Genomic DNA, 25,102 nt, shown 5'->3' with positions numbered 1-25,102 from the left:
ATATGTGTGTATATGTATTTACAGGCATATATACTCATATAAACACATAAATACATATGTACACACATAAGCCATATATATATACAGTAAGTGCATTGAAGCCCTTTGCCATTAAGCAGATGTAAACATGTAAAAACATATTAATGCAATATTCATATTTAATAAAGTGTTTAACTATATATTTACTGTGCAGAATATTTTCTATGTATTTATAAAATATATTCCTGTATATATATCTGTATATATCTATACCTATATATAATCATGTGTTTATATAGGTACAGATATATATTTTACAAAAATACCATCAGATATATGTAGAGATATTTATTTATTTGCTAGAATGTAAAGTAGTGAGTTAACAGCCTGTATAACAGTGTAAATTTGCTGTCCCCTCAAAATAACTCAACACACAGCCATTATTGTCTAAACCGTTGGCAACAGAAGTGAGTACACCCCTAAGTGGAAGTGTCCAAATTGGGCTCAAAGTGTCAATATTTCTCTTGCAAGGTGTATCCAGTCCACGGATTCATCCTTTACTTGTGGGATATTCTCATTCCCTACAGGAAGTAGCAAAGAGAGCACACAGCAGAGCTGTCCATATAGCTCCCCCTCTAGCTCCACCCCCCAGTCATTCTCTTTGCTGGCTCTAAGCACTAGGGTCTCTCTCGGGAGTGTAAAGTGAATGTGGTGTTAGAATTGTAGAGGTCCCTGTTTACACGGATGCGTTTCCGGTCCCTAAGAGGATTGCGGATATCGTTACTTGGGAGTGGGATAGGACAGGTGTCCCTTTTGTCCCCCCTCCTGTTTTTAAGAAAATGTTCCCCATATCTGACTCCATGCGGGACTCGTGGCAGACGGTCCCTAAGGTGGAGGGGGCTGTTTCTACACTAGCTAAACGCACAACCATACCAATTGAAGACAGTTGTGCTTTTAAAGACCCTATGGATAAAAAATTAGAGGGTTTACTTAAGAAAAATTTTGTTCAACAAGGTTTTCTTCTCCAACCTATTGCCTGCATTATTCCTGTAACTACTGCAGCTGCTTTCTGGTTTGAGGCGCTGGAAGACTCGCTCCAGACGGAGACCTCATATGAGGAAATTATGGATAGAATTAAGGCTCTAAAGCTAGCTAATTCTTTTATCACTGACGCCGCTTTCCAAATAGCTAAAGTTAGCGGCGAAAAATTCAGGTTTCGCCATTTTGGCGCGCAGGGCGCTATGGCTAAAGTCCTGGTCGGCCGATGTGTCGTCTAAATCCAAGCTTTTGAACATTCCTTTCAAAGGGAAGACCCTATTCGGGCCTGAATTGAAAGAGATGATTTCAGATGTCACCGGGGGAAAAGGCCATGCTCTCCCTCAGGACAAAGCCTTTAAAACAAAGAACAAGGCTAATTTTCGTTCCTTTCGCAATTTCAGGAATGGCCCCGCTTCATCCTCTCCGGCTGCAAAGCAAGAGGGCAACGCTTCACAGCCCAAGGCAAACTGAAAACCTTACCAGGGCTGGAATAAGGGTAAACAGGCCAAAAAGCCTGCAGCTAGCACCAAGACAGCATGAAGGGGTAGCCCCCGATCCAGGACCGGATCTAGTAGGGGGCAGACTCTCTCTCTTTGCTCAGGCCTGGGCAAGAGATGTACACGATCCTTGGGCATTAGAGATTGTAGCCCAGGGATACCTTCTAGAATTCAAGGACTCTCCTCTAAGGGGAAGGTTCCACATTTCTCGTCTGTCTACAGATCAGACAAAGAAAGAGGCATTTTTACGCTATGTAGAAGATCTACATCCAATGGGAGTGATCCACCCAGTTCCAATTGCAGAACAAGGACTGGGGTTTTACTCAAACCTGTTTGTGGTTCCCAAAAAAGAAGGAACTTTCAGACCAATCCTGGATCTCAAAATTCTAGACAAATTCCTCAGAGTCTCATCATTCAAGATGGAGACCATTCGGAAAATCTTACCAATGATCCAGGAGGGTCAATATATGACTACCGTGGATCTAAAGGATGCATATCTGCACGTTCCTATCCACAAAGATCATCACCAGTTTCTCAGGTTCGCCTTTCTGGACGAGCATTTTCAGTTTGTGGCTCTTCCTTTCGGGTTGGCCACTGCTCCCAGAATTTTCACAAAGGTGCTAGGGTCCCTCCTGGCGGTTCTAAGACCGCGGGGCATAGTAGTGGCGCCTTACCTAGACGACATCTTAATTCAGGCGTCAACTTTCCAAAGAACCAAGTCTCACACAGAGATTGTATTGGCCTTTCTGAGGTCTCACAGGTGGAAGGTGAACATCAAAAAAGAGTTCTCTCTCCCCCCTCACAAGAGGTCAGAAAGCTAAAACTCTTAACTACTTGCTGAGCTCTTTATTCCATTCCTCGGCCATCTGTGGCTCAGTGCATGGAGACAATCGGACTAATGGTTGCGGCAATGGACATAGTCCCTTTTGCTCGGATACACCTCAGACCACTGCAACTATGCATGCTCAAACAGTGGAATGGGGATTATGCAGATTTGTCTCCTCAAATTCAGTTGGACCAGGAGACCAGAGATTCTCTTCTCTGGTTGTTGTCTCAGGATCACCTGTCTCAAGGAATATGTTTCCGCAGGCCAGAGTGGATCATTGTAACGACCGACGCCAGTCCGTTAGGCTGGGGTGCGGTCTGGGACTCCCTGAAAGCTCAGGGCTTATGGTCTCGGGAAGAAACTCTTCTCCCGATAAACATTCTGGAACTGAGGGCGATATTCAACGCTCTTCAGGCATGGCCTCAACTAGCGGCGGCCAAATTCATCAGATTTCAGTCGGACAACATCACGACTGTAGCTTACGTCAATCATCAGGGGGGAACAAAGGGTTCCCTAGCGATGACGTAAGTAACCAAAATAATCAGGTGGGCGGAGGATCACTCCTGCCATCTCTCAGCAATTCACATCCCAGGAGTAGACAACTTGGAGGCGGATTTTCTAAGTCGTCAGACTTTTCACCCGGGGGAGTGGGAACTCCACCCGGAGGAATTTGCCCAGCTGACTCAGCTATGGGGCACCCCAGAGTTGGATCTGATGGCGTCCCGTCAGAACACCAAACTTCCTATCTAAAGGTCCAGGTCCCGGGATCCCAAGGCGGTATTGATAGATGCTCTAACAGCGCCTTGGTCCTTCAATCTGGCTTATGTTTTTCCACCGTTTCCTCTCCTCCCACGTCTGGTTGCCAGAATCAAGCAGGAGAAGGCTTCGGTGATTCTTATAGCGCCTGCGTGGCCACGCAGGACTTGGTATGCAGACCTAGTGGACATGTCATCTGTCCCACCATGGACACTGCCAATGAGGCAGGATCTTCTAATACAGGGTCTGTTCAAGCATCCAAATTTAGTTTAGGATTCCCAGGATATTGTCCTTTCTCCAAGAAGGATTGGAGAAAGGATTGTCAGTTAGTTCCTTAAAAAGGACAAATATCTGCTTTGTCTATCCTGTTACACAAGTGTGTGGCAGAGGTACCAGACGTTCAAGCATTTGCTCAGGCTTTAGTCAGAATCAAGCCTGTCTATAAACCTGTGGCTCCGCCATGGAGTTTGAATCTAGTTCTTTCAGTTCTTCAAGGGGTTCCGTTTTAACCTTTACATTCCATAGACATTAAATTGTTATCTTGGAAAATTTTGTTTTTGATAGCTATCTCTTCTGCTCGAAGAGTTTCAGAATTATCTGCCTTACAGTGTGATTCACCTTAACAACCTAGTGTTCCACGCAGATAAGGTAGTTTTGCTTATCAATCCTGGTTTTCTTCCTAAAGTTGTTTCTAACGAGAATATTAACCAGGAAATAGTTGTTCCTTCTCTGTGTCCTAATCCATCTTCGAAGAAGGAACGTCTATTACACAATCTTGATGTAGTTTGTGCTTTAAAGTTCTATTTACAAGCAACTAAGGATTTCAGACAAACATCTTCCTTGTTTGTTATCTATTCTGGTTAGAGGAGAGGTCAAAATGCGACTGCTACCCCTCTTTCCTTTTGGCTGAAAAGCATCATCCGTTTGGCCTATGAGACTGCTGGCCAGCAGCCTCCTGAAAGAATTACTGCTCATTCTACCAGAGCAGTGGCTTCCACATGGGCTTTCAAAAATGAGGCTTCTGTTGAACAGATTTGTAAGGCAGCGACTTGGTCTTCACTGCATACTTTTGCCAAATTTTACAAATTCGATACTTTTGCTTCTTCGGAGGCTATTTTTGTGAGAAAGGTTTTACAAGCAGTGGTGCCTTCCGTTTAAGGTACCTGTCTTGTTCCCTCCCTTCATCCGTGTCCTAAAGCTTTGGTATTGGTATCCCACAAGTAAAGGATGAATCCGTGGACTGGATACACCTTGCAAGAGAAAACAGAATTTATGCTTACCTGATAAATTACTTTCTCTTGCGGTGTATCCAGTCCACGGCCCGCCCTGGCATTTAAGTCAGGTAAAAAATTTTTTTGTTTAAACTACAGTCACCACTGCACCCTATGGTTTCTCCTTTTTCTTCCTAACCTTTGGTCGAATGACTGGGGGGTGGAGCTAGAGGGGGAGCTATATGGACAGCTTTGCTGTGTGCTCTCTTTGCTACTTCCTGTAGGGAATGAGAATATCCCACAAGTAAAGGATGAATCCGTGGACTGGATACACCGCAAGAGAAAGTAATTTATCAGGTAAGCATAAATTCTCTCTTTGTGTGGCCACCAATATTTTCGAGTACTGCCTTAACCCTCTTCGGCATGGAGTTCACCAGAGCTTCACAGGTTGCCACTAGAGTCCTCTTCCACTCCTCCATGACGACATCACGGAGCTGGTGGGTGTTAGAGACCTTGTGCTCCCCCACCTTCCATTTGAGGATGCCCCACAGATGCTCAATAGGGTTTAGGTCTGGAGACATGCTTGGCCAGTCCATCACCTTTATCCTCAGCTTTTTTAGCAAGGCAGTCGTCGTCTTGGAGGTGTGTTTGGGGTTGTTATTATGTTGGAATACTGCCCTGAGGCCAAGTCTCCAAAGGGAGGGGATCATGCTCTGCTTCAATATGTCACAGTACATATTGGCATTCATGGTTCCCTCAATGAACTGTAGCTCCCCAGTGCCGGCAGCACTCATGCAGGCCCAGACCATGACACTCCCATCACCATGCTTGACTGTAGGCAAGACACACTTGTCTTTGTACTCCTCACCTGGATGCCGCCACACACGCTTGACACCATCTGAACCAATTAAGTTTATCTTGGTCTCATCGGACCACAGGACATGGTTCCATTAATCCATGTCCTTAGTCTGCTTGTCTTCAGCAAACTGTTTGCGGGCTTTCTTGTGCATCATCTTTAGAAGAGGTTTCCTTCTGGGACAACAGCCATGCAGAACAATTTGATGCAGTGTGCAGCGTATGGTCTGAGCACTGACAGGCTGACCCCCACCCCTTCAAACTCTGCAGCAATGCTGGCAGCACTCATATGTCTATTTCCCAAAGACAACCTCTGGATGTGATGCTGATCATGTGCACTCAACTTCTTTGGTCGACCATGGCGAAGCCTATTCTGAGTGGAGCCTATTCTATAAAACCGCTGTATGGTCTTGCCCACCATGCTGCAGCTCAGTTTCAGGGTCTTGGCAATCTTCCAATACCCTAGGCCATCTTTATGTAGAGTAGCAATTATTTTTTTCAGATCCTCAGAGAGTTCTTTGCCATGAGGGGCCAAATTGAATTTCCAGTGACCAGTATGAGAGAGTGTAAGAGCGATAACACTAAATTTAACACACCTGCTCCCCATTCACACATGAGACCTTGTAACACTAACGAGTCACATGACACCAGGGAGGGAAAATGGCTTATTGGGCCCAATTTAGACATTTCCACTTAGGTGTGTACTCTGTTTTGTTGCCAACGGTTTAGACATTAATGGCTGTGTGTTGAGTTATTTTGAGGGGACAGCAAATGTACACTGTTATACAGGTTGTACACTCACTACTTTACATTGTAGCAAAGTGTCATTTCTTTAGTGTTGTCACATGAAAATATATAATAAAATATTTACAAAAATGTGAGGGGTGTCCTCACTTTTGTGAGATACTGTATATACAGTATGTGTGTGTGTGTATTTTTCAATCTCTCTCCACTACATGCCCTTTTCTTCCACATTTTATTTTCAGGATTTTTTTTGTTCCTATTAATTTGGTTTATACTGAATCAGGAGATATTTATCTGTGCTTTTATTTACTTCACTAGCTTTTCCCGCTGGAAACATGCTCTCAGTTTATTTATTTCATTCATGAGAATCCTTCTGGTCTTATCCATTTCCAGGTCAGGCAACCCTTCCTATTGATTATTTACATGATTGTGCTATAGATTATATTATAATAAAGTCTCCTGCATCTTTTACAGACAAAGCCAGTATAGTTTATTATTTTGCTAAAAAAAATGCAAATTTTCCACTTTTTTATGCAACACTTATTAATTAAATTTTGTATATCCCATGGACCCCATAAATGTTATGTAAATAAAAAGATAAACTACTGAAAATAAGATTCTCTGGGCAAAATGTCACTATAAAAATCACAAGGTAAAACAAATAATGTTGAAAAGAAGATGTTATAATCATTTTGAGATTTATTTATTTCTGCTCTAAATCTGCACAATACCTTTAGCTAAACTCAATGGGGCATATTTATCAAAGTGCGAGCGGACATGATACGATGTAGCGTATCATGCCCACTGCACATCAATAAATGCCGACAGCATACACTGTCGGCATTTATCATTGCACAAGCAGTTCACCAGAACTGCTTGTGCAATACCGCCCCCTGCAGATTTGCGGTCAATCGGTTGCTAGCAGAGGGTGTCAATCAACCCGTATTCGATCGGGTTGATTCCTGTTCGCCGCCTCAGAGCAGGCGGACATGTTATGGAGCAGCGGTCTTTAGACCGCTGCTTCATAACTTCTGTTTCCGGCGAGCCTTTCGGAGGTTGATAATTCGGCCCCAATGTGCCTTCTTGTGCCTTGTTCATTTTGAGGATAGTTTTTATATAAAATAGAACATGGATATAGATATAGATCTTAGGAATGCCATATGTTTTTAAATTTGTTTTTTTAAACAATTTTTTTTCTCAACCTTAACAAAGTTAACAGTAATTAGAGTATTATAATATTAAAGCCTCATCTCATTTTATTGTATTTTATTAATATTTATGTGCTTTTTTACATATCATATACTTTTACTTTATTTGTTAAGAAGTATTAAAACAAAAAACATAGTAATACTTAATATATAGCGACCCAGTGTAAATTCTACTCATATTCTTATATTCTAAATGCAGCCTATTATGATTAAAGAGAAACCGAAGCGTAAAGGATCAGTCGATGTTTTACCTTTAAGCGCAGAGGAATGGGCTGTCTATGATTGTCCTGATGAAGTGAGAGATGCATTTAAGCTGGACACATCATGCAGTGTAATTAGTCGGAATACTATTGTAAAACCTGTAAGTATTATCTGAAAACTGTTTTACTTATTGCATTGTTTCGATTTTAACAATAATGAAGACGTAAGGCAATATGATAAAACCTTGGTTTCAACCCAGTTGATAACTGTATCTCCAAATGTGCTTAACAATTATATGTTTAAAATATTCTCTGCAGTCAATGAAATAAGAAAAAAAAAATAAAAGTAAACAGACATATTTAGAAAAACACACACAGGTGTGCTTATGTATATATGTATATAAATGTTATAGAAGAGTTCAGTGATAAATGTTCATTTTTAAGTCATAGAATTTCAGGTTTGGTTGTGATCCAGTGAACTACACATTTTGAAAATATAAAGTATCATGGTTTAGTTTTTAGAACATTACTTGTGGAAATTATTAAACATTTTCAATGAAGATAGCAGTTTTTTAGACTAAACTACAGCAACATTTGCTTATTCAAATCTCTTGTTTTTTATTTTAATATTCATGTGTCACAGTCCAGACAGACAGCTTTTGTGCATTGGTTAAGTTCACACAAGACTCTACTGACAAAATGTTGCATTGGCTGATGGACCATGAGTCTGATTCTCTATGTGACTTAATTAATACAAGTGCCAAGTGGATAGATAGTTCAGGGTGTAGAGCAATGTGCATTGTTTAGCAAATGTACAGTAAACATGATTTACAAAGAATGAACACCTTTAACCTTTATCCAGAGTTTAGGACACAGAGTACCTTGCTGCAATAGACTTTCATGCCTTGTCTGATTTTATAAACTCCATTACACAAACACATAAGTTAGCACTTTTTCAGGTTCTGGAAGACTCAGTCTCAATTTAAAAGAGAGGATGTGGTAGAGTTCCCTCCAGTTCCCAAGTTAAGTCCTAGATTTATCAAAGCGTCAATCTCGGTGCATTCGCTGGAGTCAATACGCTCGCCTTATTTATTAAAAAGTCTGTCAAGAAACATGTGCGTCAAGTACGGAGCGATGAGCATCGGACTGTTGATAAATAAGAGTTATCAATATCGCGGATATTCTGTTTTTTCCAACTTTATTTATACCATATCATTACTGTCCATGAACAAGCACATTTCTCTAAAGCTAATCTTTTATTTTCCATCTGTTAATGTCCAAGAAATAGCTAGATTTATACCTGAACAAACAATAATATCTCATTGTTTTATTTGTTATACAAAAAATGTGATATATGATATTTTCACATAAATTAATGTGTATTTGTATTTCTAGAAATCATGATATGACTATCTCATGTTTTTTTCTTTTTTTAAATGATTATTAATGCTAGCATTTATACATTTATCTTTGCACATACTTGTGTGTATGTATGTATGTATGTATGTATATATATATATATATATATATGTATGTGTATATATATATATATATATATATATATATATTATGTTAGAAATCTTTTCCAAACATATTTACATGTCCCTACATTTTATTTTGTTCTAAAAAATGTTGTCTTTCATATCTCTGTGTTTATTTATACCACTATATGTATATAGTGTAAATATATTATTATTTTAAACATAGAATAATATGTGAATATAACATGTAATCAGGGTATCATATGTATTTATTTGCAATCAATGGATATTTTAAGAGCTGGGCCAGTTTTCTCTCTGCACCTGTGTAACCCATCCTGATTGCAGTCTTGTTTTAAACACCACCCCTACACAGGTGTTATAAAATGGGCTGGCATATAAGATGACATTTCTTAATGAAAATAAAATTCAAGAGAAGGAAGAAAAGCACTGAAAATATCATGACAGTAAAGAGGTGATTTTAATTTCTGCTGTATCTGATTCATAACAGTTTAATGTTAGGTGGACTATCCCTTTGAGCTATCATTTTAAGATTATATTAAATCAAACATCAATCAATTTTTAAAATCATTGTCAAAAATATTACACTGTGTGTCCTAATGTCATCATCAATGTTTAACTTTAAAACTAATTTCACATATACATACATTCAAAGTATAATGCACAATGTAACAAATGGCACTTACAAGTTCTGATGAGTGATCAATGACACAAGTATCGAGCGATTTGATTTGTTAGTGATAGTATTTAATGTTTATTTAAATCAGATTGGCTGATGTCATAAATCATGTGATTATGCATTTCCCAATCAAAAGTGGTGGAAAATTTCACTAGTTTTTGGGTTGTTTTTTTAAGTATTGCGTCCAATTTGGTGCAAAGTATTGCTTCAAATTTAGTGCGAAATGCAGTGGGACTTGTATTACATGCATTAAACATGGTGAAATTAGATTGATCAAAAAAAGGAAGTTAGCTATAGTATGTAATGTATTTATTTCATTTTTATCCCTATATCTACTAATCCTGCTGCCAGACAGACATTACCTGTCATTAAAGCTACTTTTGAAATGAATCTGTCCCTTGAAATTACATGTGATTATAATATTATTTAACATATTATTTAGATACTGAACATTCGTCTTTGTTGTCTGTGTGATTTAGAAAGAGTATACAATTGTAATCAACTTTCTAATTTACATAAATATGTAATAAGCTTCATTCTCTTGCAGCATCTAACATAACCTTTCTGGGTTTTCAGACTCCTATTGATTTCTATGGCATTCGCGGCCTCAAGGGTGGCGGTTTGAACGATAGGTATGCTGCGGCGGAAAAGACGCGAGCGTACCTGTTGAATGTTTGATAAATTTGGAAGAGGGTCAAATAGTCGAATGTGAATTCGAAACATCTGGAATGACGCAAGCATCGATCTGCGTCAGATTGATATTGCGGAAGCGTACATTACGTCACACATTTCAACATTTGACAATGTTGATGCTTTGTTAATTACGGCAGATTCAATTTGCGTCGAATATGACGCGAGATTCAAGTGGATTCAGTTGAAGCTTTAATAAATCGACCCCCTAATGATGGTATGGTCACCCAGTTCCCCAGCCTGTCCAGGCATTCCCAGTTGAAGGTCGGCTCACCCACTTTGCAGATGCCTGGACAAGATCAATTACAGACAAAGGGGCATTCCAAATAGCAACTCTGTGGTTCCGTCTCATCTTCATTATGTGGCCTCTCTTTTTCAAAAGATTATCGATGCAGCAATTTGTGAGCAAACTATTTTGAGACACTCAGTAACTTATTTCGGGAGAACATTGCAAGGATTTTATTTCCGCCCTTTTCTGGTTGAAAAAAGTATTGGTTCTGGATTTGAACACATGGATGCCTATTTTCATGTTCCAATTGCAAAAATTCACAGACAATTCCTTCACTTTGCCATCCAAAATCAGCATTACAAATTGTTGCACTACCCTTTATGGATAGCCACTGCTCCAAGGGTGTTTACCAAACTTCTATTACCAATTTTGTCTGTTCTCAACATGGAATATTTATCCTTCACTACATGGTCGAAATTCTAATTGCTCCCAGTTTTAAGCAAGCATTCATACAGATGACAGCCTTTTTTGTCCTCAGTTCTCACTGTGGGATGATACATACAGATAAAAGTATTCTTGTACAAACTCAATCCTTGCTGTTCAATTCAATACCAGTGAATGAATGGTTTCTCTGCCTACAGACAGTTCCTTCACACCCGACTCTTCCACACCCGCTCTTCCACACACAATTGCAGTTGATACTGCTTGGTTGGAAAAATGACCACCGCCATTCATGTTGTTCAATGGGCAAGCTAGCATATGTGTACATTTCAGAATTTCTTTCTGCAAAAAAAAAATTCCAGTTCCCCAGCCTGTGAAACATCTTTTGCAAAGGTGGATGAATCTGTCCAAGGGATTTCCACTCTTGTATCCAGAGTGGGTCATTGTAAAGACAAATTCAAGTCATCTGGGCTGGGGAACAGTTTTTGAGGATCAGATAATGCAAGGTGTCTGGGATCATCAGTCTGTTGTTCTACCTTCCAATGCTTTGAAAACTAGATTCATTTACATGGCTCTTTGTCATTTTTAACGGAAGGCAGTGAAACTTGCAACAGACAACGGGACAGCAATGTCTTATGTAAAGCTACAAGCAAAACAAAACAAAGAAGGTAGCACTCCAAAGTCAGGGATAACCTGTTTATTAGAGCAACGTTTTGGGGCTCCTGCCCCTTTCTCAAGCTTTCTAAATCTACAGGGAGGTACTCACAGTCATCTAGTTCTTTGAGAAATAGATCCAATCTTTCTGTGGGCACAAAAGAATTTATCATATTTGACAACATACTATCTTCCAGAAATATGGAACTGTGAAGCAGATTATATCAGTCACAGTCCTCTCCAACAGACTGAATGGAGAATGAATGTTCATCTCCTTAGTCAAATCCTCTACAGATGGGGATGTCCAGATGTGGACCTGATGGCATACAGATGCAATTACCAAGTGCCCCAATCTTTCAGCCACTTTCCCTCCCCTCAATGGGAGTAGATGCATTTCTGCATCTGTTTTGTGTTCCATTCAATCCTTTTCATTTCAAGGTTACATTGCAGAATCCAGCAGGAAAAGGCAACTTTTCTAACAGTAATTCCTTATTGACTGAGACAGCCTTGGTCCCTTCTTCTACAGACTCTGGCCTAGATTTGGAGTTCGGCGGTAAAAGGGCTGTTAACGCTCCGCAGGTTTTTTTCTGGCCGCACCATAAATTTAACTCTGGTATCGAGAGTTCAAACAAATGCTGCGTTAGGCTCCAAAAAAGGAGCGTAGAGCATATTTACCGCAAATGCAACTCTCGATACCAGAGTTGCTTACGGACGCGGCCGGCATCAAAAACGTGCTCGTGCACGATTCTCCCATAGGAAACAATGGGGCAGTTTGAGCTGAAAAAAAACCTAACACCTGCAAAAAAGCAGCGTTCAGCTCTTAACGCAGCCCCATTGTTTCCTATGGGGAAACACTTCCTACGTCTGCACCTAACACTCTAACATGTACCCCGAGTCTAAACACCCCTAACCTTACACTTATTAACCCCTAATCTGCCGCCCCCGCTATCGCTGACCCCTGCATTACACTTTTAACCCCTAATCTGCCGCTCCGTAAACCGCCGCCACCTACGTTATCCCTATGTACCCCTAATCTGCTGCCCTAACATCGCCGACCCCTATGTTATATTTATTAACCCCTAATCTGCCCCCCACAACGTCGCCGACACCTGCCTACACTTATTAACCCCTAATCTGCCGAGCGGACCTGAGCGCTACTATAATAAAGTTATTAACCCCTAATCCGCCTCACTAACCCTATCATAAATAGTATTAACCCCTAATCTGCCCTCCCTAACATCGCCGACACCTACCTTCAATTATTAACCCCTAATCTGCCGACCGGAGCTCACCGCTATTCTAATAAATGTATTAACCCCTAAAGCTAAGTCTAACCCTAACACTAACACCCCCCTAAGTTAAATATAATTTTTATCTAACGAAATAAATTAACTCTTATTAAATAAATGATTCCTATTTAAAGCTAAATACTTACCTGTAAAATAAATCCTAATATAGCTACAATATAAATTATAATTATATTATAGCTATTTTAGGATTAATATTTATTTTACAGGCAACTTTGTAATTATTTTAACCAGGTACAATAGCTATTAAATAGTTAAGAACTATTTAATAGTTACCTAGTTAAAATAATAACAAATTTACCTGTAAAATAAATCCTAACCTAAGATATAATTAAACCTAACACTACCCTATCAATAAAATAATTAAATAAACTACCTACAATTACCTACAATTAACCTAACACTACACTATCAATAAATTAATTAAACACAATTGCTACAAATAAATAAAATTAAATAAACTATCTAAAGTACAAAAAATAAAAAAGAACTAAGTTACAGAAAATAATAAAATATTTACAAACATAAGAAAAATATTACAACAATTTTAAACTAATTACACCTACTCTAAGCCCCCTAATAAAATAACAAAGCCCCCCAAAATAAAAAATTCCCTACCCTATTCTAAAATACAAATATTACAAGCTCTTTTACCTTACCAGCCCTGAACAGGGCCCTTTGCGGGGCATGCCCCAAGAATTTCAGCTCTTTTGCCTGTAAAAAAAAACATACAATACCCCCCCCCCAACATTACAACCCACCACCCACATACCCCTAATCTAACCCAAACCCCCCTTAAATAAACCTAACACTACCCCCCTGATGATCTTCCTACCTTGTCTTCACCATGCCAGGTTCACCGATCCGTCCTGGCTCCAAGATCTTCATCCAACCCAAGCGGGGGCTAGACATCCACTGAAGAAGTCCAGAAGAGGGTCCAAAGTCTTCCTCCTATCCGGCAAGAAGAGGACATCCGGACCGGCAAACATCTTCTCCAAGCGGCATCTTCTATCTTCTTCCATCCGATGACGACCGGCTCCATCTTGAAGACCTCCAGCGCGGATCCATCCTCTTCTTCCGACGACTAGACGACGAATGACGGTTCCTTTAAGGGACGTCATCCAAGATGGCGTCCCTCGAATTCCGATTGGCTGATAGGATTCTATCAGCCAATCGGAATTAAGGTAGGAATTTTCTGATTGGCTGATGGAATCAGCCAATCAGAATATAGTTCAATCCGATTGGCTGATCCAATCAGCCAATCAGATTGAGCTCGCATTCTATTGGCTGTTCCGATCAGCCAATAGAATGCGAGCTCAATCTGATTGGCTGAGTGGATCAGCCAATCGGATTGAACTATATTCTGATTGGCTGATTCCATCAGCCAATCAGAAAATTCCTACCTTAATTCCGATTGGCTGATAGAATCCTATCAGCCAATCGGAATTCGAGGGACGCCATCTTGGATGACGTCCCTTAAAGGAACCGTCATTCGTCGTCTAGTCGTCGGAAGAAGAGGATGGATCCGCGCTGGAGGTCTTCAAGATGGAGCCGGTCGTCATCGGATGGAAGAAGATAGAAGATGCCGCATGGAGAAGATGTTTGCCGGTCCGGATGTCCTCTTCTTGCCGGATAGGAGGAAGACTTTGGACCCTCTTCTGGACTTCTTCAGTGGATGTCTAGCCCCCGCTTGGGTTGGATGAAGATCTTGGAGCCAGGACGGATCGGTGAACCTGGCATGGTGAAGACAAGGTAGGAAGATCATCAGGGGGGTAGTGTTAGGTTTATTTAAGGGGGGTTTGGGTTAGATTAGGGGTATGTGGGTGGTGGGTTGTAATGTTGGGGGGGGGGTATTGTATGTTTTTTTTTACAGGCAAAAGAGCTGAAATTCTTGGGGCATGCCCCGCAAAGGGCCCTGTTCAGGGCTGGTAAGGTAAAAGAGCTTGTAATATTTGTATTTTAGAATAGGGTAGGGAATTTTTTATTTTGGGGGGCTTTGTTATTTTATTAGGGGGCTTAGAGTAGGTGTAATTAGTTTAAAATTGTTGTAATATTTTTCTTATGTTTGTAAATATTTTATTATTTTCTGTAACTTAGTTCTTTTTTATTTTTTGTACTTTAGATAGTTTATTTAATTTTATTTATTTGTAGCAATTGTGTTTAATTAATTTATTGATAGTGTAGTGTTAGGTTAATTGTAGGTAATTGTAGGTAGTTTATTTAATTATTTTATTGATAGGGTAGTGTTAGGTTTAATTATATCTTAGGTTAGGATTTATTTTACAGGTAAATTTGTTATTATTTTAACTAGGTAACTATTAAATAGTTCTTAACTATTTAATAGCTATTGTACCTGGTTAAAATAATTACAAAGTTGCCTGTAAAATAAATATTAATCCTAAAATAGCTATAATATAATTATAATTTATATTGTAGCTATATTAGGATTTATTTTACAGGTAAGTATTTAGCTTTAAATAGGAATCATTTATTTAATAAGAGTTAATTTATTTCGTTAGATAAAAATTATATTTAACTTAGGGGGGTGTTAGTGTTAGGGTTAGACTTAGCTTTAGGGGTTAATACATTTATTAGAATAGCGGTGAGCTCCGGTCGGCAGATTAGGGGTTAATAATTGAAGGTAGGTGTCGGCGATGTTAGGGAGGGCAGATTAGGGGTTAATACTATTTTTGATAGGGTTAGTGAGGCGGATTAGGGGTTAATAACTTTATTATAGTAGCGCTCAGGTCCGCTCGGCAGATTAGGGGTTAATAAGTGTAGGTAGGTGTCGGCGACGTTGAGGGGGGCAGATTAGGGGTTAATAAATATAACATAGGGGTCGGCGATGTTAGGGGTAGCAGATTAGGGGTACATAGGGATAACGTAGGTGGCGGCGATTTGCGGTCGGAAGATTAGGGGTTAATTATTTTAAGTAGCTTGCGGCGACGTTGTGGGGGGCAAGTTAGGGGTTAATAGATATAATACAGGGGTCGGCGGTGTTAGGGGCAGCAGATTAGGGGTACATAAGTATAACGTAGGTGGCGGTCGGCAGATTAGGGGTTAAAAAATTTAATCGAGTGGCGGCGATGTGGGGGGACCTCGGTTTAGGGGTACATAGGTAGTTTATGGGTGTTAGTGTACTTTAGGGTACAGTAGTTAAGAGCTTTATAAACCGGCGTTAGCCAGAAAGCTCTTAACTCCTGCTATTTTCAGGCGGCTGGAATCTTGTCGTTAGAGCTCTAACGCTCACTTCAGAAACGACTCTAAATACCGGCGTTAGGAAGATCCCATTGAAAAGATAGGCTACGCAAATGGCGTAGGGGGATCTGCGGTATGGAAAAGTCGCGGCTGAAAAGTGAGCGTTAGACCCTTTAATCACTGACTCCAAATTCCAGCGGGCGGCCAAAACCAGCGTTAGGAGCCTCTAACGCTGGTTTTGACGGCTACCGCCGAACTCTAAATCTAGGCCTCTGGCTCAAGAGCTTCAATGGTTTCTTCTGGTGACTCCAGACATGCTTGCAGCAGAATTAAGTTTGGCATCCACACCCAGAGAAGCTCAAACTAGGCAGTTTGGCGGCTGTGTGGGCTAGGTTGCAGAAGTTGAATATTCCACAACTGGTAATTTAAACATTAAAAGCTAGAGTACAGACAACTTAATCTACATATTAAAGGGATAGGAAAGTCAAAATTAAACTTGCATGATTCAGATAGAACATGTCATTTTAAGACACTTTTAAATTCACCTCTATTTTCAAATGTGCTTCGTTCTCTTAGTATCCCTTGTTGAAAAAGAATACGCACATATCATACACCACTGGGAGCTGCTGCTAATTGGTGCCTGCACACATTTGTCTCGTTTGATTGGCTAACTAGATGTGTTCAGCTTCCTGCCAGTAGTGCAATGATGTTTCTTCAGCAATGGATAACAAAAGAATGAAGCAAATTTGATAATAGAAGTAAATTGGAAATTTGTTTAAAATTGTATGTTCTATCCGGATCATGAAAGAAAAATGTTGGGTTTACTATTCCTTTAAAGGATATGGAGTTTGCTGGAGTTTCTGCATGATGGTTATCTGTCATGATATAACCCCAAACAGTCCCAGAAAGAGAATCACTGTACCTGTTGCAATCTGTGCTGCACAGAGATTGGTTCAACCTGCCGCGGCCTTTGTGAGGTCTGTGTCTTGTACATCTTTATGCAGTCTACCCAGTGTGCCAGTATCCCACTTTGAAAGTCCTCTTCTCTCAACCACTCTGTCATCTGCTGTTTCTCTGCCTGTGCTTCCACTAATTCAGTCCCCAGGCTTAAGGCTTAAAACACATCAACATGCTGACGGAAAAGGGAACATGAACTCCACTAACCTATATGGCGAAAAGCAGGTATTACAAGCCAGTAAAAACAGAGGTGCTGTACTTTGCATTGAATCTTATCCTGTTGAACCATTCCCAAAGGAGGAGTAATTCCAGCAACTTACTTTAATCAGTTCTTGAACATTGCTGCACTTAGTGTCTGTGTTTCCTGGTAATCTGTGTTTCCTTATACCCTATTTGTTTCTGCCCCCTGGCTTGACTATCTGGACTGCTCTACTTACCTGCTGTATTTGCTGTTCAGCCTGATTACTGGTATTGACCCTGGCTTGGCTATCTGGACTGCTCTATTGCAATTCTCTTACCTGCTGTGTTTGCTGATTGGACTGATTACTGGTATTGACCCTGGCTTGGCTATCTTGACTGCTCTATTGCTTTGCCCTTACCTGCTGTGTTTGCTCTTCAGACTGATTACTGGTATTGACCCCTGTTTTAGCTATCTGGACTGCTCTATTGCTTTGCCCTTACCTTCTGTGTTTACTGATCGGACTGATTAATGGTATTGTCCCCTGGCTTGGCTTGCTGGACTGCTCTATTGGTTTTCCCTTACCTGCTGTGTTTGCTGATCGGACTGATTACTGGTATTGACCCTGGCTTGGCTATCTGGACTACTCTATTGCATTTCTCTTACCTGCTGTGTTTGCTGATCGGACTGATTACTGGTATTGACCCTGGCTTGGCTATCTTGACTGCTCTATTGCTTTGCCCTTACCTGCTGTGTTTGCTCTTCAGACTGATTACTGGTATTGACCCCTGTTTTAGCTATCTGGACTGCTCTATTGCTTTGCCCTTACCTTCTGTGTTTACTGATCGGACTGATTAATGGTATTGTCCCCTGGCTTGGCTTGCTGGACTGCTCTATTGGTTTTCCCTTACCTGCTGTGTTTGCTGATCGGACTGATTACTTGTATTGACCCTGGCTTGGCTATCTGGACTGCTCTATTGCCTTTCCCTTACCTGCTGAGTTTGCTGATTGGACTGATTACTGGTATTGACCCCTGGCATGCAATTTGGACTGGTCTGATTGGCTTCTTGTAAATCTCTCTACTCTACCTCTGCAAATTGGGTCCCAGCATAACCAGAACAAGTTTACCTTTGACATTATCACACAATAGTGCTAATATTTTTGCTCTCCACTTGTAATCAATTTTCAGAATTATAGTAATTTTTTATAGAGCCTTTAAAGGGACACTGAACCCAAATTTTTTCTTTCAAGATTCAGATAGAGCATGCAATTGTAAGCAACTTTCTAATTTACTCCTATTATCAAATTTTCTTCCTTCTCTTGGTATCTTTATTTGAAATGCAAGAATGTAAGTTTAGATGCCGGCCCATTTTTGGTGAATAACCTGGGTTATTCTTGCTGATTGGTGGATAAATTCATCCACCAATAAAAAAGTGCTGTCCAGAATTCTGAAACAAAAAAGAAGCTTAGATGCCTTCTTTTTCAAATAAAGATAGCAAGTGAACAAAGAAAAATTGATAATAGGAGTAAATTAGAAAGTTGCTTAAAATTGCATGCTCTATCTGAATCACAAAAGAAAAAAATTTGGGTTCAGTGTCCCTTTAAGGTGTATTACAGTTGGCTACCAAGCTCTTGTGACTGTATAGTGGCTGTCATTTCCAGTGATACATTGTGGCTGCTTGAAGTATCAAGTTTCTTGTTGACATTGCCACTAATGTTCAAAATCCTATTAACATATTTAATGCCAGATAGTGTTGTCAAACATATCTTCACAAGGTACTGTATTTAAGTAGTTAATCATTCTCTCTAAAACGAGCCCTAATTCTGTCTACAACGCTTACACGGACCTCACAAGATGAGCAGCTGGCAACATTGTGGTGATCAAGGCCCTCAACATCTCATAACAACTAAAAACTATTTTCTCAATAATTTCCCAGTAATATCATTGCAGTTGCACTATGACCGTTATTGCAGTTATCTGAATGACCATCAAAATGCCAACTTTAAGCCAAATTCATTCAGTCAAAAGATGTAATCACGAGACAATTAGACTTAGATTACAAGTGGAGCACAATCAATAGCGCAGAGTGGGCTATTCATTCTGCAACCGTGTTATAAGAAAGTGCACAATCTGGAATTACAAGGGATTAAACAAGATTTACTAGAGAATCTTATTATGGACATTTTTTTTTAACGTGCCCTATTCTTTCAATGTGGTGAGTTATTTAAAGTAAAATAAAGATTTTTGTTTTATTGAAATAACTTTTTTAACACTAATGTAAAGAGATTTGGTAAATGTCAAGGTGTTGGACTGGCTCAAAGATGCACATAAATGTGTATAGGTATATGTGTATGTATGTGTGCCTACGTGTGTGTGTGTATAAATGTATGTGTTACAGTATATTTCAATAGAAATAAGAAAATTCAATTGATTTAAAAAAAGAATTGTACACTCTGTGTGAATCATGAAAGTTTATTTTTTAACATCCATGTACATTGTTGATTTAATTCATCATCCAGGTTAAATGCAACAATTTATTTTTGCCATTGAAATGTTAATTTCTATATTCAGTTAAAATATGTTTGTTAACATATAAGATATTATTTGGATTGACAAGCTCAAAAGAATGTCAATAATTGTTTTATGGTGCAATTTAAAACTATGCTACATTAAATTTTCCGTATTTCAAACAGCTGTTTTGCTAACTCTTCATTTAATTAAATTGGTAAATAAAATGTGCACTGGCACTTAGCACTTTATAAGAATATGGCCGAGTTTTAACTAAACTTTGCCATTTGCTATATCACCCAGGCTGTTCCATTGTTAATAATATGCTGTCCCATCAACAAACACATTGTCTCAGTAATTCTGAAAGGGAATTATGTAATAGTGCTAACTCAGAGTTATTTTCTAAATTATTAATTTAATTGCTGATATTTTTTTGTATGGAGAATGCTGCCATTGTATACAAAATACATGAATTATTTAGGTTTTTGACCTGAATACATGTACAGATTACGGATTATATTTAACAGTCTTGCATAATCTTGTATATTATGGCTATGCCAGCATATTTCTCTTCTGAATTATTAACTACAGCTAAAACTTACTCGTCCTTCTTTTACATGCCACTTGTAGTAGGAAATGGCATAATATTCAGAGCTACAATATGGTACCTACAATCCATTTTTTATATTGTAATCCAAATGGTTCCAGTTTCTGATATTCTATAAAAGAAGATCTACTGTGTAAATAGTGAAAAGTCACTAGTGAAAAATCTATGAAAACATATACAATTAGACACATTTATACTAGTGCCTGTGCATTAGGAAGTTTCGGATGCCTCCAAATGCGGATGAAAGCGGCCGCTCGTGATGTTAGGCTCTTTTTGGAGCCAGATTTCTGTTTATGAAAGCACAACACACTAAGATCTGGATATGTGCACATATCTTAGTGTGTTGCACTTTCACAAGAAGAAACCCGTCTCCCAAAAGAGTCGAACACCGCAAGCGCCCACCTTCTTCCGCATTCTGAGACATGCAAAAGTTTGGGGGGCTTTTTTGATCATTATTTTGCAATGTAGGTGTCTCTCATTCACATCCAGAAAATTGCATAGCTAGATAGTTATCAAGCTAAAAGTTGCATTTTTGGGACACTTTGAGGGTCCTCACAGTACTGACAAAACTTCTTAGATAATCTAAGTAGAGAGCTTTAGATTATCTGGCCCTAAGACAGACAGACAGACAGACAGATAGCAGGGCCAGTGCTAGGATTTTTGGCCACACAGGCGAGGATAAATTTTGCGCCCCCCCCAATCAAAAATGTAGGGGCAGCCACACGTGTGTGTGTGTGTATATATATATATATATATATATATATATACATACACCATATACTGTATGTGGTGTTTGTGTATGTGTGTATATATATATATATATATATATATATATATATATATATACACACACACACAAATTAATAATAATTTAATACTTGTATGGCGCACAACCTCGAACTTAATCGACTCGCGACACTGATAACAGGTGTTATTATTACCCAACTTAAAGGGCCATAATACCCAAATGTTTAAACACTTTAAAGTGCTGCAGCATAGCTGTAAAAAGCTGACTAGAAAATATCACCTGAACATCTCTATGTAAAAAAGAAAGATATTTTACCTCAAAAGTTCCTTAGTAGCCACCTCCCATTGTAAAGGATTTCTAAGCAGCATTTTAGTGTGTCTGTCCTGGGACAGCTGAAAGGATGAGCCTCGTGAACTCTCATATTATTTCACCAATCAGGTAAAGGAAGCTTACTATGAAATCTCATGAGAGTTAAGTCAAATCTCATGAGATCACAATAAGAGTTCATGACCTCAGCACTGCTGATGCTGATTGGCTGCTGTTCATTTCTTCATTTTTATTTTTTATTTTTACCTGCAGCTGGGAGCAGGTGAAGTATAACTTTTTACACAGAACTTACTCTGCTGAGCTGAGGAAATTGTGAGGTAAAATATCTTCCTTTTTTACATAGAGATTCTCAGGTGATATTTTCCTGTCAGCTTTTTATAGTTATACTGCATCAGTTTCAAGTGATTTAGCATATGAGTAATATGTCCCTTTAATGGTACTCATTTTACCGACCTCGGAAGGATGAAAGGCTGAGTGGACCTTGCCGGTATCAAATATATATATATATATATATATATATATATATATATATATATATATATATATATATATATATATATATATATATATATATATAGTGTATATATATATATATATATATTTATATATATATATATATATATATATATATATATATATATATATATATATATATATATATATATATAGTGTGTATGTATATATATATATATATATATATATATTTACTTACTTGATACAGGGGAACATTTGTTTTCAACAAGCCCAGAGCAATGAATCTGAGATACCAGATAGTCATACCAGATTGTCACTATGCAAAGAATAGGGGGTTTATCTGCATTTGATAAGCATTAGATTAACTGAGGTTTTTGAAATGTGTCAGAACTAAAAAAAAACTTGGGAAACCTTCCTAATGTATTTATTGTAGTCCATTATACATAAATTCAAAGTTCACCTTTCCATGCTATATTAACAATTCATGGTTTCACACAAAATAAATTGAATCTTCTCTGAATTATATTTGTCATCTCCTTTTTTTCAGGACAAAGTGGCACACTAAATGTAGAATAGCAATAAAAAAGTTATTAATATAACATGTCAAAGGTAACACTGCCTGATGATAGGCCCAGTAGCAACCATTAAAAAAATTGCTGTTGTATATTTATTAATAAATTATTTGTGTTCTTTGTTTAGTGTGCCTTGCAACCGGGTATATTATATACATATATAACTTAAGTTAGGACACCTTGCCATCCCCCCAAAACACTGCAACAGTTACTCATGTATGCAGGCCAGTTCCCTAACATTATTCAGAGTCACAGAGGATTGAGAAGCGGGGTGACACACTATCTTGAAGCCCCAATAACCAAAGTACCGGACTGTACACACACAACACTGCTCTAATGTATATAGGTGCTGGCTGCTTCAGCCTGGTCAACCGCCGTCAGTTGATACCATAATACATAATTCTATCAGGATTGAATGTCATTAAGTATGCCTGCTCCGGCCTCCTCAGAGTCAGAAACCCCGACCATTCTCCTTACTCGTCTCTTCACTCGGTTGTCTGCAGGCTGGGCCGGCCGTCTCTGGGCAGCATCAATCACTCGATTCCTCACGTGGCTCTTAGATGGAGTCAGGCGGCTGCTCATCCCACTTCCCGCACCATTCTCCCTCTCTCAGTCGAGCGAGTCATAGTCTGATGATGTAAACAGGCAGCGCAGCTGCGCAAGTTAGCTCCGCCTCCTCCACTCTCTGACACGGCCACCACACGCACGCGCTGCATGCCCACATTCCAATAGGCTATACAATAGCCGGGCCAGGCCAGCCCAGGAACAGGAAGTACTAGTAAGACACTAAATCGCGTAAGCGTTGCAGGTACAGGCGCATGCAGGGAGTTAGCCAGAGCCAGCTGGCGCAGCGAAGAAATCAGCGATAAAAAATTAAACTGGACAACAACAATTTAATAAATAATAAATTTAATTAAATTATTAACAGATTATCCTCAGCAGTCGGCACCGCTCTCAGCGCCCCCATGCTACTGCGCCCTAAGGTGGCTGCCTATGCTGCCTAATACAAAACGCCGGCCCTTACAGATAGATGCATAGACAGATTGATCAACCCACACCCACAATATCTATCTGTTGGTCTATTTACCTACCTATCAATCTATCATCTATCTATTTGTCTGTTTTTCTACCTTTTTGACTATCTATATCAGCCTGGATAGTGGCTAAACATGCCAAGTGCCACATGCCAAAGTAATCACTTCAAATAAGCAATCCAGTAGCTAACAATTATACAGAAATGCTCCTTGCTAGAGATGGGATGGCACCAGGAAAAAAACCTGAAAAAAATGGGGATATTTCCCCCCCCCCCCCCAAGATTTTTCTAGTAAAATGGAGTAAGGAGTATGCTCTCTTACATTATTGTGTGCTAATATTACAAAGTGGAGCGCTAATATTGCTTGCACACAAGTGATATTTAGCGCTCCACTTCTAATCTAGCCCATAGATGGTTAACTAATATTGTCCTGAGCAGTTTTCCAAATACACTGCTAAGGGAATCTAGGAAGGCAAAATTCATTTTTGAATCGTCAGCAATTTGTTTTGTGGGTTCTTTGAATGTAGTTTGGACAAAAATGCTCAGATTGCAGGAGAAATTACTATAAACATGACTGATTCACAAGGAATTTCTTTTATAAATAAAAAAAAAAATGTATCTGAATTTCTTTAGTGGGTATTTATCTACATGGCTCAGATATTACTGTCATTGAAAATAATCTAACATTTTTCAGTGCTAAGAGTTAAACTTGTACAATCTTCTGATTTGTCTTAATGCTGAATTAACAATAGGCTATTTACTTAAAGTTTTGAAAAGCTAAGAAATTAGAGAGTGACATCACTGTTTCACAACAGAACTTAAAGTGAAGGTAAAGTGAAACGCTCTATTATAAATAATTACAGATATCAAGCAAAATAAATATAACTTTCTTTCATCAATATTTCGAATTCTCTATATTACCTGAGATATCTTGTATTATTGTTATGTATTCGGCTATCCGAAAATCAACCCGTGAATTTTTTTTTTTTATAAACAACGATCACGTTGTTCAGCCATCCAATTGATTCTTTGGCCGTTAGGCGGCCGTCAATTTACGTCATCATCAGATGGGTCTAGATGCGCATGCGTAACATCTTCTACTTCGCATTTGCCAAGCGCGCGCGTCCACGTTTCGCGCATGCGCAGTATAAACTTGATTGTGTAGGCATAGTAGGAACAGCATAGGAACTCATGATGCGCATGCGTGGTTATTCCATGCTCGATGTGCACGAGCTTAGTAGACACGTATAGAGCGGATGGGACCGCTCTATACGTCACAGTATCATAAACCCGGAAATGGTAGATGGGAGGAGAATATGCAGGGAACGGTAAGAAAAATATAGTTAGAAAAATACCTAAATAAATAATTATTTTTTAAAAACAAACCTAGCGACTGGATTTCAGTTAGTAAAAGGATCATAAATACGATTGATTGTTAACAAAACTTCCTTCACTTTAAAGGGACATGAAACCCCACATTTTTCTTTCATGATTTAGGTAGAACATACAATTTTAAACAACTTTGCAGTTTACTTCTATTATCAAATTTGCTTTATTCTCTTGGTATTATTTATTGAAGGAGCAGCAATGCACTACTGGTTTCTAACTGAACACAAGGGTGAGCCAATGACAATCATAAAAATTTATCTATATATATATATATATATATATATATATATATATATA

General features: G+C 39.0%; 1 protein-coding gene across 1 annotated transcript in view; it reads left to right on the top strand.

Annotated features, from left to right (window-relative positions):
* Positions 1-25,102, top strand: part of LOC128644243 (cilia- and flagella-associated protein 46-like) — a gene marked incomplete at both ends in the record, with an annotated part of 384,741 nt that overhangs the window by 162,197 nt on the left and 197,442 nt on the right. Inside the window, 1 exon segment of the mRNA XM_053696926.1 lies at positions 7,314-7,475. Within this exon segment, the coding sequence (XP_053552901.1) occupies positions 7,314-7,475 (162 nt within the window).

The sequence above is a fragment of the Bombina bombina genome, unplaced genomic scaffold (assembly GCF_027579735.1).
Source record: "Bombina bombina isolate aBomBom1 unplaced genomic scaffold, aBomBom1.pri scaffold_480, whole genome shotgun sequence".
Lineage (NCBI taxonomy): Eukaryota > Metazoa > Chordata > Amphibia > Anura > Bombinatoridae > Bombina > Bombina bombina.
The sequence above is the reverse complement of the archived record's forward strand: the minus strand, read 5'-3'. Positions and strand labels throughout refer to the sequence as shown.